At 36.7% G+C, this 13667-nt stretch overlaps 1 protein-coding gene across 1 annotated transcript in view; it reads left to right on the forward strand.

Moving 5' to 3' along the window:
- Positions 1-13667, forward strand: part of KIAA1958 — a 101649-nt gene that overhangs the window by 66509 nt on the left and 21473 nt on the right. Inside the window, 1 exon segment of the mRNA XM_081940916.1 lies at positions 1484-1567. Coding sequence (XP_081797042.1) covers positions 1484-1567 — 84 coding nt within the window.

The raw sequence follows: 13667 nt of genomic DNA on the forward strand, positions 1-13667 counted from the left end.
CTTCTAAGACTAGGTATGCATTTTTTCACATGGTAGCTTTCAGGAAGAGGATTTTTTTTTCATTGGGAAACAAATGGAAATAAGAATAGAATCATAGGGCTGAAAGGTATCTTGGAGCTCTTCTAGTCCAACCCCTGCCCAGGGTTGGAGTCCTTATTCCATCAACACCCACAACTCCAGGAGGCAAGCTGTTCAGTCCTTCTCCTCCTCTCTTGGTACATCTTGATCTCTGTCCATATCTGGAGGCATAGAACTATTTAATTTTTTTAAATTGTACTCCTATAATTAATGTATCTGGCAATAGGCACAGAAACTCTATGAATCAGTTGACGGATGAAGAGATACTTAACGAAACAGGAAAACTGAGAAGTGCATTTAAATAGGTCTGCTTATTTGTTTTGATATTGACATTGATTAATTGATTGCTATTTTATCTGAAACCAATGAAAAGTAGAGTGGAATATGAATGAATAACTGATAAGCCCCGAGTTTCCCTGAAAATTGATTCCTTAACTTGCTAAAGGCAGCCATATGTAACAGTGTACTTAACTAGTATTTGGAGAGTCCATTTATCTCATGTAAGGATATTAAAAACAATAGATGAAAACATTTTTTCTCACAAAGATGACTATGGTAAATTATTCTGAACTAGTAAAAGCTCTGGGATCTTTTGCAGTGTTTATTAGAAAATGAACGCAAATCTGATCTATGTGGGCAGCTTTTAGACAGTTTTTCTAGGACTCTAAAGAGAAAGATACCACATCCTTTTAAATTTTAGTCTTCAAAATAACTTCTTACTTGTAAATTGTTAAGTGTAAATTGTTAGTTGAAAGACAGAAAGCTTTTCTTAATAGATCATTAGTCAAGATCACCCAACATGGCAATTCTGTCTGCTGAGAAAAATTGCTTACAATTTTGTTCTTTGTATAAATTGTCCACTGTCCTAGACTTGCTTAAAGAATGTGAGTTGTTTGTGAGTTAACACATTACATTAATATGTTTTAATACCCAAACGATCAGCTTATTTAGCATGTTATAAAGTGCTTTGATTAAAAGTATATAAACAACACATGGAACCAGTACAGCCTCTGATTTCACAAATGAAATGGTTCAGTATTGTTTTCTTAATTGGACCTTTCCACTCAACAGTGGAATCACTGAAAAATATTTTCTATTTTCTAGATTCTTCCAAAATGTAGACCAACCTAAATCTTAGGTTTTTCTCCCTACAAATCTCTGTAAATTAAATGTGTGCCAGTGAATTGAAGAATATATATATTAAGTTTTTTTTCATATCTTTAGTAACATCATTTGTGAAACAGAAGTTGGCTGTCCGTGCTTGACAGGTATGTAATGAATTACACCTTGTCATCTTTGTGAACATTAACTGATTTCCATTTTGTTTTAAGGAAAAACATAATTTGAGAAAAATTATGCATCCTATGAGCTTGTTCTCACATATCACTTCTTTTGCTTCTCCCAGACCAAGATGAGAGAGCTGCCGAACTTAGTAGAGAGCAAAATGAGAAAACTATTCGCAGTACCCAGACAGCTCTCCGAAACTTCAGAGAGTTTCTCATCTCTAAGTATCCTTCAGAAACCAGGGAGATCTACATTATTCCTTGCAAAGAACTAGATGCTTACCTAGCATCCTTTTTTGTCGATGCCCGGCAGAAGGATGGTTCAGAATATGAGCCAAACAGCTTGGCCAACTACCAGTGTGGGCTGGAGCGGTATCTCAAAGAGCATCGATATGGATACAGCATCACCCGAGACAAGGAATTCAAGAGGTCCCAGGAAGCACTGAAGCAGAAGCAGATGGAACTGAGGTGCAAAGGCAAAGGCAACAAGCCCCACAAATCAATGAAACTTACTTTTGCCGATGAGCTGATTCTCCGCAAAAGAGGCCTGCTAAGTCGATATAATCCTGAGGGGTTGCTGAACCTAGTTTGGCTCAACAACACAAAGGCCTTTGGCCATTGTACTGGCTTCCACGGGTCGACTCTCAAATGGGGGGACATTAGACTTCGGGTGACAGAGACCGGCTTAGAATACTTGGAATGGATGGGACAAGATGGCAGTGACGGGAATTCCAAGATTAAGAGAACAGGCACAGATTCCAGAGTGTACGCCACTCAGCACGCTCCACAGACTTGCCCCGTGCAAGATTATAAGGAATACGCGCAAAGGCGTCCCCCCGCGATGCGGTACGAGGATGCCCCTTTCTACTTATCCATTAAGCCGGTTGTTAATCTAGCTGCATTACACTGGTACAATTGCCAGGCCCTAGGTAAGAACAAACTAGCCAAGATGGTCAAGACTATGTGTGAGAAAGGGAATATTCCTGGAAGGAAAACCAACTTCAGTGTGTACCAGAGCTGTAGCACCCTCTCGGAAGCCCAGAGTAACCAACTGGTGCTAATCTGCAACAACCTAAGCCAACAGGCCGCTCAGTCTGTAGCAAGTCATTCTAGTACTGGCAACTTCATAGTGTCTGCATCTTATGACTCTTCTTCGGATACAGCTTGAAAGGACGCTCAGCGGGACCATGAGGTGCTAGAAGCTTTGGTGTCTGGTAACATGCATTGTCTGTGATTCTACAGTTCTCATCAGACTTGCCTTTCTCCAGTGTCAAATCCCATTATCAAAACATTTATATATATATATATACTACATATATAAATATATATTTTTTCTTTTTATGAATATGTGAATAGAAATAGCTTAGCCTAATTTATATAGTATTTCTTAATGCTGATGGTGAAAAAAGAAGCATATTTATGGGGTGCTAATTTAATGGCTGATTATGAAACTGGAAAATAATTTTCAGGCCATCTCTAATTTTAGCATTACATTTTAAACTTTAGTCAGTGTGAAATTTGATTAATTGTCACTTCTTTCCGAAGCAAGATGCAAATTATAATGTAAGACAATATTGATCATTCTTTATTAAAAGCCCCAATAAACCCTCCATATGACCGAATAGATATGGAGACAATTTAAAGTGATGAAGTTGATATGTTCGGTGGAGTTCTTTGAAGGCATCATGAATAAAGGAAAATTTTTGAAATTGCCTTGATGCCATTCAGCAATGCTTTCAGGCATTTGCTTTCATTGCCTTTGAAAAGTGCCCCATCTTCATTTTTAAAAGTAGAATCACCCTCAAATTCTCAAGCCTTTTAAAAGTATGGCATGAATTTGGTATGTGAGAGAATGAAGGCAGAAATATTTTTCTACTTTGTTTAGTTCTTTTTGTAGTTCAGCTAGATTTTTTTTTTAAAAAAAATGTGTTGATGAGGCTATGGAGAAGGAAAAGAATAAAAAAAGGGTTGCTATTTATTGCAATGTTTTCTTTGTACAATTTAGACCCCTGAATGTCAGTTATGCCAGCTAAGAAAAAAAAAATGCTAACAAAATAGCAGTTGTTTAAAAGTAAAAGTACTATTAATTAATATGCAAAAGAAATATCATGGCAAATAGGAAGACTGTTAATTTTGGAAGACTTGTCTTTTAGTACTTTCTGTCTAGCCACTTCATTTCTGTGGGTTTTAAACATGTTTTTGAAGATTGGACTACATTTTAATTTGCTGCAGATTGAATAACTACAATCCAAAATAGACTAGTTGATTTAAGATAGCCTAACTCTGTTGGATTGTGACCCCTCCACCATGGTGGAGCTCCACAATTGGAATAGCTCCACAATTAATTAGCAATAACTGCAACACCCATACTTTATGTTTACATTGTGTAATTGTGGACAAGATGGAAGGTAGCTGTGCAGGAGAATAGGTAAGAAATTGCAGATCAGCTGTCTCAATGCTCTCTAATTCAAGGGAAGGAAAAACCTGGAAGATCAATAGTTGCAATAATGGACGTGGACTGCAAAAATCCAGACAAATACTAGATGGCAGCAAAAAGAAAGATTAGAATCGATGAATACTTGATGCAAAAGAAAACAAATAGCTTGTCTAGTCTTTGCCTTTTTTTAAAAAAAAGGGCTAAAGAAATACCCCCAGGTCAGGGTTCCACAACGGGTCACCATGAAACATTTCTTGATAGAGACAAGAGAAAAGCACTTACTGATTTGTTTATAAAAATATGGACTTGCAATATAATCGTATCACAAAGAATTGGGGCAGTGCCAGGGAGGAGGTAAAGTTCTTGTAGATTTCCTCCCAACCCATCCATTTTAGGCATTGACGTAGAAGAAGAGTTGCGGATATTAATTACTTGATTAGTGGGTTTCTGGGAACTGACATTTGCAGCTCATTTTATGCCATAAAATATGTTAAACAGGTCCTGGGGACAAGTGAATGTCATCTGTCCACTCTTCATAAGAGAATCATATAGTTAAATTCAAAGTGTTGCTTTCGCTTATACAAACTGGGAGGATACGTCTTGTTCTATCTATGAATCCTCTTTCACAGTGATAAACAAATCTTATTTCAAATTATGCATTCCTAATTTTGCTAGCATTTATCTGACAAGAAATGAATCTTCCTGTAGCAGCTCCTTCCTTGCACACTAACCTTCCCTTTCCTCTCCTGTAAAGTAATTACTTATTCATAGCAATTTATACTTGTCTTCAGCCAGGCAGGCATCTAAAGTGACTTACATATTATTAATTTTAAAAAGGCATCATCCCCATTAAATTACATACATCAGACAAAAGTGATGGGAATAAAAGAAAAGAAACTAACTTAGCTACGGATCTCTTGAAATTAGCTGGAGAAGATGGAGCCATTCCAGCAGCTGTGCCACAAGTCTGATCCATCAAGTTTTTCTTCTCCCTGAATTATTTTCATTCCTGTTGACCACTGTAGTTTAATGGTCATGCTTGCTGATGATTGAATAACTAGCTGGAATGAAAAGTATGTGGAAGGAAGAAGAAGCTGATGGAAGTGGCCTGGAATGGTGCCGATAGAATGGCTCTTTAAATAATTTAGGAGCCAATTGCTAAATGCTAGCATAACAACTTCATGAGGTTGGTAGTGTCATGGTTTAAAGATGCTCTTCTGTCTCACTACCCAGATGACTCAGCATTATTGAAGGAAGCATGAATTCTGCTTTATATCACTAAAAATATGTCTATCTTTCCCTTGTCTGAAGCACATCAACATCTTCCAGTAAGATAATGATCCTAAACATAGAAGCAAGTCTACAAGAGAATGCGTGAAGAAAAAAAAATGCAGTATTTTGGAAATGGCCCCCAAGTGAGGCAGGTTTAAATCATCTTTTGCTACATTGCAGTTAATCTTCTTCTCTATTCCAAAAAGTCCAGGAAGAATTTAGCTGTATAACATAGCTGGGTTGTGATTGTTTTTACTTTGGAAGGAAGTCAGATGACTATGACTAGAAATAGATGCAACTGCGCCTGCAAATTTTGTGTTGGTGTAGGTTTTTTTTTTTTGACAAGATAATTGGGTAGCACTTCAACTCAGCAATGGAGAAAGAACCCGTGATTATACATTTTGGTCAGTTGTCCTTTAAAATATGAGTCTCATATTTCTTAACGGCCCTCTATCTCTTAAATAATGGTTTCACTGAAAGAAGTGGGAAGCTTATGAATACAGGTAGTTCTCAGTTAACAGTGGTGATTGGACCAGGGAACTCCATCACTAAGGGATACAGTAGTAAATTGTGATGTTGCATGACTGCGCTGATCGATGACACAGTTCTGGCACTTCTAGTTTCAGTCACTAGGCAAATCCCTGCAGTGTGACATCACATGCAGATTCGCAACTTCCTGCTGGCTTCCCCATTGACTTCACTTGTCAGAAGCTGGTAATGAAAGTCATAAATCATGATCACGTGACTGCAGGACACTGTGGCCATAGCCATAGTAATTACAATCTGGTTGCCAAGCATCCAAATGCAAAAGCACAGTGGATGGATGCAAGTTCAAGGACCAGTTGTAAGTCTCTTCCTCCAGCACTGTCATAAATTCAAATGGTTGCTGAATGAGTAGCTGTTAACTAAGGACTACCTGTATTAGCTAAAAGAGTATTAGTTAAAATGTCCACGAACAGTTGTATATCACCTTTCTAGCTTTTTTTGAAAAATATCAGGAGGGACAAGATAGAATCAAACCATTCTAAATTGTTTAATTGTTTCAATCTAGCACAAATGATCTAGCACAAACTTATAATAGGGACCAACAAGTGAGAATTTCACCTTTGCTTAAAACTTGCTAGTCAATTAACTAACCTGATCTACTGAGCAGCCTCTTTCCTTTTTCCTTTAATTGTCCCCACATCATACCTTGCTGACAAGTGTAATTGCTTAGCGTTGTTCGCTTGTGACACCACTTTATGTATTACTTAACATTGAGGTTAATTGAAGGATGTTGGCAAGATTGACAAATGGCAGGGCTTCTTCTGAATCTTGTAGATAAAAGCAAATTAACATATGGCACTTTACACTGGTCAGTACCTAAAATAGCTTAGAAATTCACGAGTGGAAAATCTTGAACTGCTTTATGCATTTAAGTATTGTATCGCTGGCCTTAGAAAATCATCAGAAGGAGTGGTATCACACAATGTAAGAGCAAACATGATTTATCTAGTAACATCTATACGGCCAACTGCTAGGGAAAAGGCCCAGTTTTCAGGAGGTTAAAAAGCCTGCAAACCTATTAACATTTTTGGTGGGAATTTCTAAGTGCTCTATTTAACATTATTTAGATGTGGCCTACATAAATTTGTGATGATGAAAACATTTAGCAATGAAAGAAAGGCAAGTATAAAGGGTGCAGTACAGAGGTGGGTTGCTCCTGGTTTGGCCCGGATCGGGCAAACCGGTAGTAGCGGGGGCAGGAGGTTCTGCCCACCTGCCTGGATGCTTCTGTGCATGCGCAGAAGTGTCACATGTGTGCGAGCAAGCACTCAAGAGCGAATCGGTAGTAAAAAATTTGGAAACACACCACTGGTACAGTATCTTTTATGAGCTGCAGAAGTCCAGAAAACCACTAGGTGACAGGAAAGAGATACTCAAAAGTTTAGTAGATATCTAGTGAAATCTAGTGATCATGTAGAGTTTTTTTTAATTAGCCTTTATACAAATCTGTGGAACCTCTTTAGATGTTCATCCATGTATGTTGGATCCTTATGCTTTGTGCACAGCTGAACCTTTAGGATATAACCATAATTCTTAATTACAGATTAATTTTGCATCAGACAATACAAATGCTCCTTTAATAAATTAGTTCTAAAACTTGAGAGTTAATACATTGTATTGTTGTATTTTCTTATCCAAGGACAGGCAGTTAATTGTTTAGGGAACAAATCTACTTACCAAAGCCATTTTTCTATTTGTGGCCATACCAAAATTCAATCAAGAGTATTCGATTTTTTTTCTGTATTTCTATTCATGTTAACAGAAAAACATCTGATTATAAAAAGTATTCTGTACGGATATTAATTTACTTTGGTTAATTAAAGTATTATCCCAGCTCTGCCTAAATAAATTATTTCAAAGTAATTTATTATGGAGACAATGTAAGGGCATTTTTAACCCTATGGATCACTGGAAAACATGTGAGCATTAAAAACATGGGGGTTAGCTAGTCCAGTTCTTTCTAGCCGTTTTCTGCTCTAAAGATATTTTCAACATTTTTTAAAAAGAAAGCAGTGACATTTTGAGAGAGGGAAATATTAACAATAACAGTTCTATGCATTGTATACTCCCGTGGTGTTCCTGTTAAATATGCATGCTTTTTAGGTGCATTTGTGACATTTGTAGGATGGATCATTAACCATTGCTGCTATAACATCCATTGTAGCTTTAGTGGAGGAGGATGGGAGGGAATAGTATTGTTTACTGGGAGGTTGTGCAAATCAACAGTTCCACAAAATATTGTTTAATGCCCATATGAGTGCCTCTTTAGAAGGAAAATAATATGTTATATTAGGCACATTGTGCCAAACCTTTAAGTTGTGCTGCCCAACACATGCAGTCAAAGAGCATGAAGTATGTATAATCACCCTTTTCCCCCCAACATAAGACCTCCCTGGATAAAAAGTCCAATCGGGCTTTTGAGCACATGTGCTAAAATAATCCCTCCCCAGAAAATAACTCCTCCCCCAAAATATTGCAACACAGCAGTACCCGTGAGGTGACCATGCTTGTCGCCTCCTGCACCTCAAAAATAATAAGACCTTCCCGAAAATAAGGCCAAGTGCTTATTTCGGGGGTCAAAAGAAAATAAGACCCTGTCTTATTTTAGGAAAAACTTGGTACTATTCTGGGCACAAATGCTTATTTTTCCTACAAATAATTGAGGTAGCACTTTTGCAGTACAATCTTATGTATATTCACTGTGCCACTATAACCTTCCTATAAAATGGAACAGAGATATTAAGAGGAATAGAAGATTTTTTTGTGCTATGGCAGATGCTTGGGTTTATGAAGCGAAAGGTCTGCTAATGTAGATGTTCTATCAGTGACGTACTCTTGACATGTCAAGAAACTGCAGTGACTTCCCATTTGGTTGCAATATGGTGGAGATGGGTGATCAGTGTGGAGAAGACTCTTTTAGAATTTTTAGGACCCCTAATTTCTACTGTGTGCCTAAGTCTGGCTGTTCCATTTCAAATGGAATGGTGGAAGGAAAGAGTAAGAGAGAAAATGAAGTATTTCCACTCTCCAACCTTTATACAGTAAAATGGTGGATGGTTAATATGTTGATGGTTTGAGTCAAACATGCAAAGTTAACTTTACATTGATAACCTATTTCAATTTACAGAACCCAGCAACTAAATGATAAGTATTTAATTTGGAGGAAAGTGCTATAGAGAATATTTAGCTGCTCACAAAAATACAATTTTAATGGAATCTTAATCAGGAGATACTCCCAAAGGGGTCCTTTGCAATAACAGTTCCTAACGTTTTGCTAAACTATTTTCTCAACATATTATTATGGGGTACCTTTTTGCTCAGGATATATAGCACTGTAGGCCAAGAATGCCGTTTTCTCAACCAAATTGCTATGATCAAGCTCACTGTTTGGGATCCTGCAGAGATACATTCTGTATTTTCATTTAGAACAAACTAAACTGAGTAGGATGGACAATGGAAGACTTATTAAAAGGCAAGTAAATTTAGACGTACTTACAAAGCTTCAGAATTAGAATATTGCTAGTGAAGAACAGTAATCTTAATGGTTAAAGAACAACCTCATGAAATGTCAGTCTTTGTTGATATAGTGGCCATCTTTATGTTGTTGCAGATAATAGCACAGAAGGTATGGGAAAACATCATATTTTGGGGAAATTACCAGGTGTTTACTGGCAATTACCAGATGTAAATGTTAAAGACATAATTAATCACATTTTGATCATTAAGACCTTTCTCAAGTTGTTGGCTCCAAATTTTGGGGACTCCCCATCAGGAGAATATAAAGCTGAGAAGATTGCATTTTAACCTACTATCCTACTGTGGGAAGTTGTGATTTAATTATAGCTCCCTAATGTGAATATAGCACATATGCTTAAAAAAGTATGTATAGTCACTCACAATTTCCTTTGTTAATTTCCTACTGCTGAATGAATTGGGGTCATTAGATTGGGGCTGAATGGCAATTTGCTAGTCTTGCAAAAAATTAAAGCACAAGGACTGCAAACAGCAACAAAATGAGATCTTCACACACTAAAGAAAATGTTTGCCATTCCACTTGCTTTGAGGAATTTCCTTCCCTCATGTACCTGAACCTCTTTAACACCCCAATAAAAATTGTGTGCAATTTATTAAAAAAACAGGGAAGAGCTGTATTCCATGAAATGATTTTAAAATATGTATCAATCTTTATACAGACAATGATGTAATTCTTATAAGCAAAATGTAGCTTGTAAGTTTGAATATTTTGTAAGACATTTTTATTTTGTATTGGCTAATGATGACTTTTTTTTCAACTCGTTTTTTTTCCTCCCATGGTTCTATTAAAAAAATGATGGATATGAATTTCCCCCCCAAAGTGATTGATTTCTCTGGATGTACAATGTTGACAGCTGTTGTGTGTTACTGATTGTATGTATCTAACCAATCTTAAAACATGTTAGGTTTGCACCTTAATCTTGAGCTCATTTGTACCTAATGAAAATTGCCTCAAATGCATCCAACCTAAATAATGTGACAAAAACTTGAGATACGTAGATCTGTGCAGAATATTAAATAATCATGTATTGAACAAAGGGCATAAAAAAGCCTCATTGATTCATCCGGGTATCTAAGAGAATCTTTAGCTTATACACCATGTCTTTAAACCCAGAATTTCATAGTCTAAATTTAGAGTTGTCCTATCAGAAGATGATTATAGGTTGGATATATACAGGAAGGATCCTAGCAACCACTGCTGTCTCCTCTTTAGCCAGAAGCCACTGATGCCTCTTCCTTCCTTTGAATCTCCTGAAGGAGATAGCAGACACAAAAGTATTGTTCCAGCAGCGACAAGAGGCCAAACCCTTTTATCAGAAGAGATAGAGGAAGAGCAACATTCTTAATTCCTTGAGTGACTCATTTGCTAGAGAACAAACTAACATATGATTGTCTTGTATCTGGTTTGTTCTTCAGCCTTCTTCAGGGACAAAAGAAAAACTTTGCGCAGTATCAGCTCTTGTGAGAAGTTGACCATATAAAACTTTTAATTGTCTATATCAATGCTATAACCATGAGATTCTGCTCAAAAGTATCTCCCATGTAGCATAGATGACAGAGCACTAATGTTTATGGGTAATAAAAGCTATAGAAACTTGGGCTTGAAACAAGAGAATTAAATGTGAGTTCCAGCATGACATTAAGCAAGTTTCCCTAACCTTGGGGTGGCACACGGAGCCTCAGGAGGATGAAAAACGGGTCCATCGCGTGCCAAAAGCGGGGGGAGGGTGGGGGTTGCACACGCATATACACAGGGGTGGGCATGCCCATGCATGACCCCCCTGCGCTTCCCCTGCTTTTGGCACACGATGAGAAAAAGTTTAGCCATCACTGCCCTAATCAAACTATTAGGGTTATTGTTATAGTTATGAGCTCCATGGTAGAAGATGAAACCCAAATGGTAGAGCTGAAAGTTGAACTGATAATAAACAACCCAGATATGACTCTCTCAACTATGGATTAATTTCCAAGTGGCTCATATTGGTTGGTTAAGTCAAAATTATGGAAGGGTAATCTGAAGATGCAATACAGGTAGTCTTTGATTTACAATCACAATTGGGACTGCAATTTCTGGTTATTAAGTGAGTCATGCCTGACTTTAGAACCTTTTTTTTAAAAAAATATTTTTTTATTTTTTAAGTGAATACAGACAAAAAAACAACAACAACACAAAACCATATTCCATTATAAATTGTAGAAAGTATGATGGTTGATTACAAAAACTTCTGTGCGTCCCTTCCACAGTCATCACCTATAATTCATATCGAATCACATATTTTTAAATCAAGTATGCAGTATTTATATACATTGCTTTCATCATACCTCAGCCTTCATTTGACTGTAATTGTTTTTACATCCTTTTATATGAAATATTCCAATTTAAAGCAAAACCACATAATGGCATTCCATTAACTCCTCCCAACATCCTACAATAAAATTGCATATTTATAACATGTTCTAAATAAAACATTGATTGTTTAATTTCTAAACTTCCTTTCATAGTCACCATTTGCAATTTATATAGAATTTCCTCTTAACAAACCAATACATATATATGCATTATTATCATTATCAATCATTTATTTAACTATAACCATTATCACTTCATTTTATACATAATACTCTAAATTTAACTAAATTTTACTTAATTTTTATTATCAGCTTTCATTACATCAACCTGTGTCTTTCCAGTAATAGTGCAGTCTTATGTCTTTTGCCATTTGTAGCATTAGCATTCTGATTAATTTCTTAGTAAATCTTATATAGACTTCTCTTCGCAAGTTATTGTTCATTTCATTTCTTATGTAGACTCGAAACCCTCCATTTGCTTCTTCAATCAGCTTATCTTTAGTTATCATTCATGCTTCTGATGAAGTTTCTCTCCTTACTTCCATCAATTTTTCTCTCTTTTCTTCTTCTGTACTTTGAAGTCTGGGATAGAGTTCCAGTCCGTCCATCTACCCTTTCCATATTCCACTCTTTTCATTTCTAGCCAGAGTCAGTTTACTATCAATATCAATAGTTTTCTTGTTTCTTTGATTATTTTTCCCTTCAATTTTTAGAACTCTGTCCTCCACTTTTTCCATTTGATAAACATCCTCAATTTTTCCATCAAATTTTACTGTGCTGCGTTCTATATTCTCCAATCTCTTCTCAATTTTTTCTGTTACTACTAAGATCTTTTGAATTCCAAACATAATCATTTGCAAGGTTAAGGTTTTTTTTTCTTGTTGCGCCATTTTCCAATTTGTAAATACTGCCACTGTAACATTCGAAGCTTTTTGTTAGATTTGAAGTGAGTTCATTTATAATCTTTCAAAGTCAAGGGGTCTCCTCTCTCCACTCTAGCTATTGAAAGAGTTCCCAAAGAGCACCTGTATAAACAACCCATGCTCTTCCCACTATCACTCACAGTAAACAAGCTGAGGGACCTTGAAGTGTAAAACAAATGATCAAAGGGGAAAAAAAACAATATTTCCAGTCTCCAGTCTCTAAGTGGCAGCATTGCTTCCTTTCCTTCTATTGTTACAGACCTCTTTGTATTCCTTTTAATATCTTCTTTATAATCCAAACTTACAGAGAAAAGGAAAAAAACTTCTTAAATGGAGAAAAAAACCCATCCAGTCCAGCATTGTAAAAATAAAGGAAAATTTTTTAATCCATTGGTATATAAAAAGAAATAAAAAGTAGAAGAAGAAAAACTAATCCATTCAGTTTAAAAAATAGGAAATATTTGCAAAAGTTCCATCCATGAAAAAATAAAATAAAAACAAGGATAAACACACTGTCTAACATACCTTAATTTCGCCGCTTACTTTCTTCTGTTTTCAAATTTAATTTAAGTTTGATTTTTTGGGGTAATCTCTTGTCTAATATTAAAATTTCCTCACCAAACGGCACACTTTCTCTTTCTGCTTTCCTCTTGTTCTGGAGCTGTCCCAACTTCAGCAGCTTCAGTGGCTGCACTTCTATTGCCGGCAAGAAGAGGTTCTCCTGGATCAATCAGGGATTTTGCGGTGTCCCTGAGATCAGCAGGATGTACTCTTCCCTATCACTGTCTGTTCGGGATGGTTTAGGTCCAAAAGGACCGTCCAGCGGCAAAAGTATCGACTGCGATTTTGGAGCTCCAAGATCACACATCGTCTCGTTGCGATGTCAGCTCCTCCCTCTCCAGAACCTTTTGTTAAGCAGATCACTGCAGCTAAGTGAATCACATAGTTGTAACACCAATTCAGCTGAAGAACTGAATTGACTTTGCTTGTTGGAAACTTTTCGGGAAGGTCACATGTAGGAATCACATGACTCTGGGAACGCTGCCACCATCATAAATACACGCCAGTTGCCAAGTGCCCAAATATTGACCATGTGACCATGTGGATGCTGCAATGGTTTTAAGTGCGAGGACCAATCATAAGTCACCTTTTTTAGTGTACTTCAAACAGTTGCTTAACAAATGGTTGTAAGTCAAGGACTATCTGTAGCTGTTTTGATGAAATGTGAACTCTACATCGTGGCAA

This window comes from Natrix helvetica, assembly GCF_964273705.1.
Source record: "Natrix helvetica genome assembly, chromosome: 2".
In the NCBI taxonomy this organism is placed as follows: domain Eukaryota; kingdom Metazoa; phylum Chordata; class Lepidosauria; order Squamata; family Natricidae; genus Natrix; species Natrix helvetica.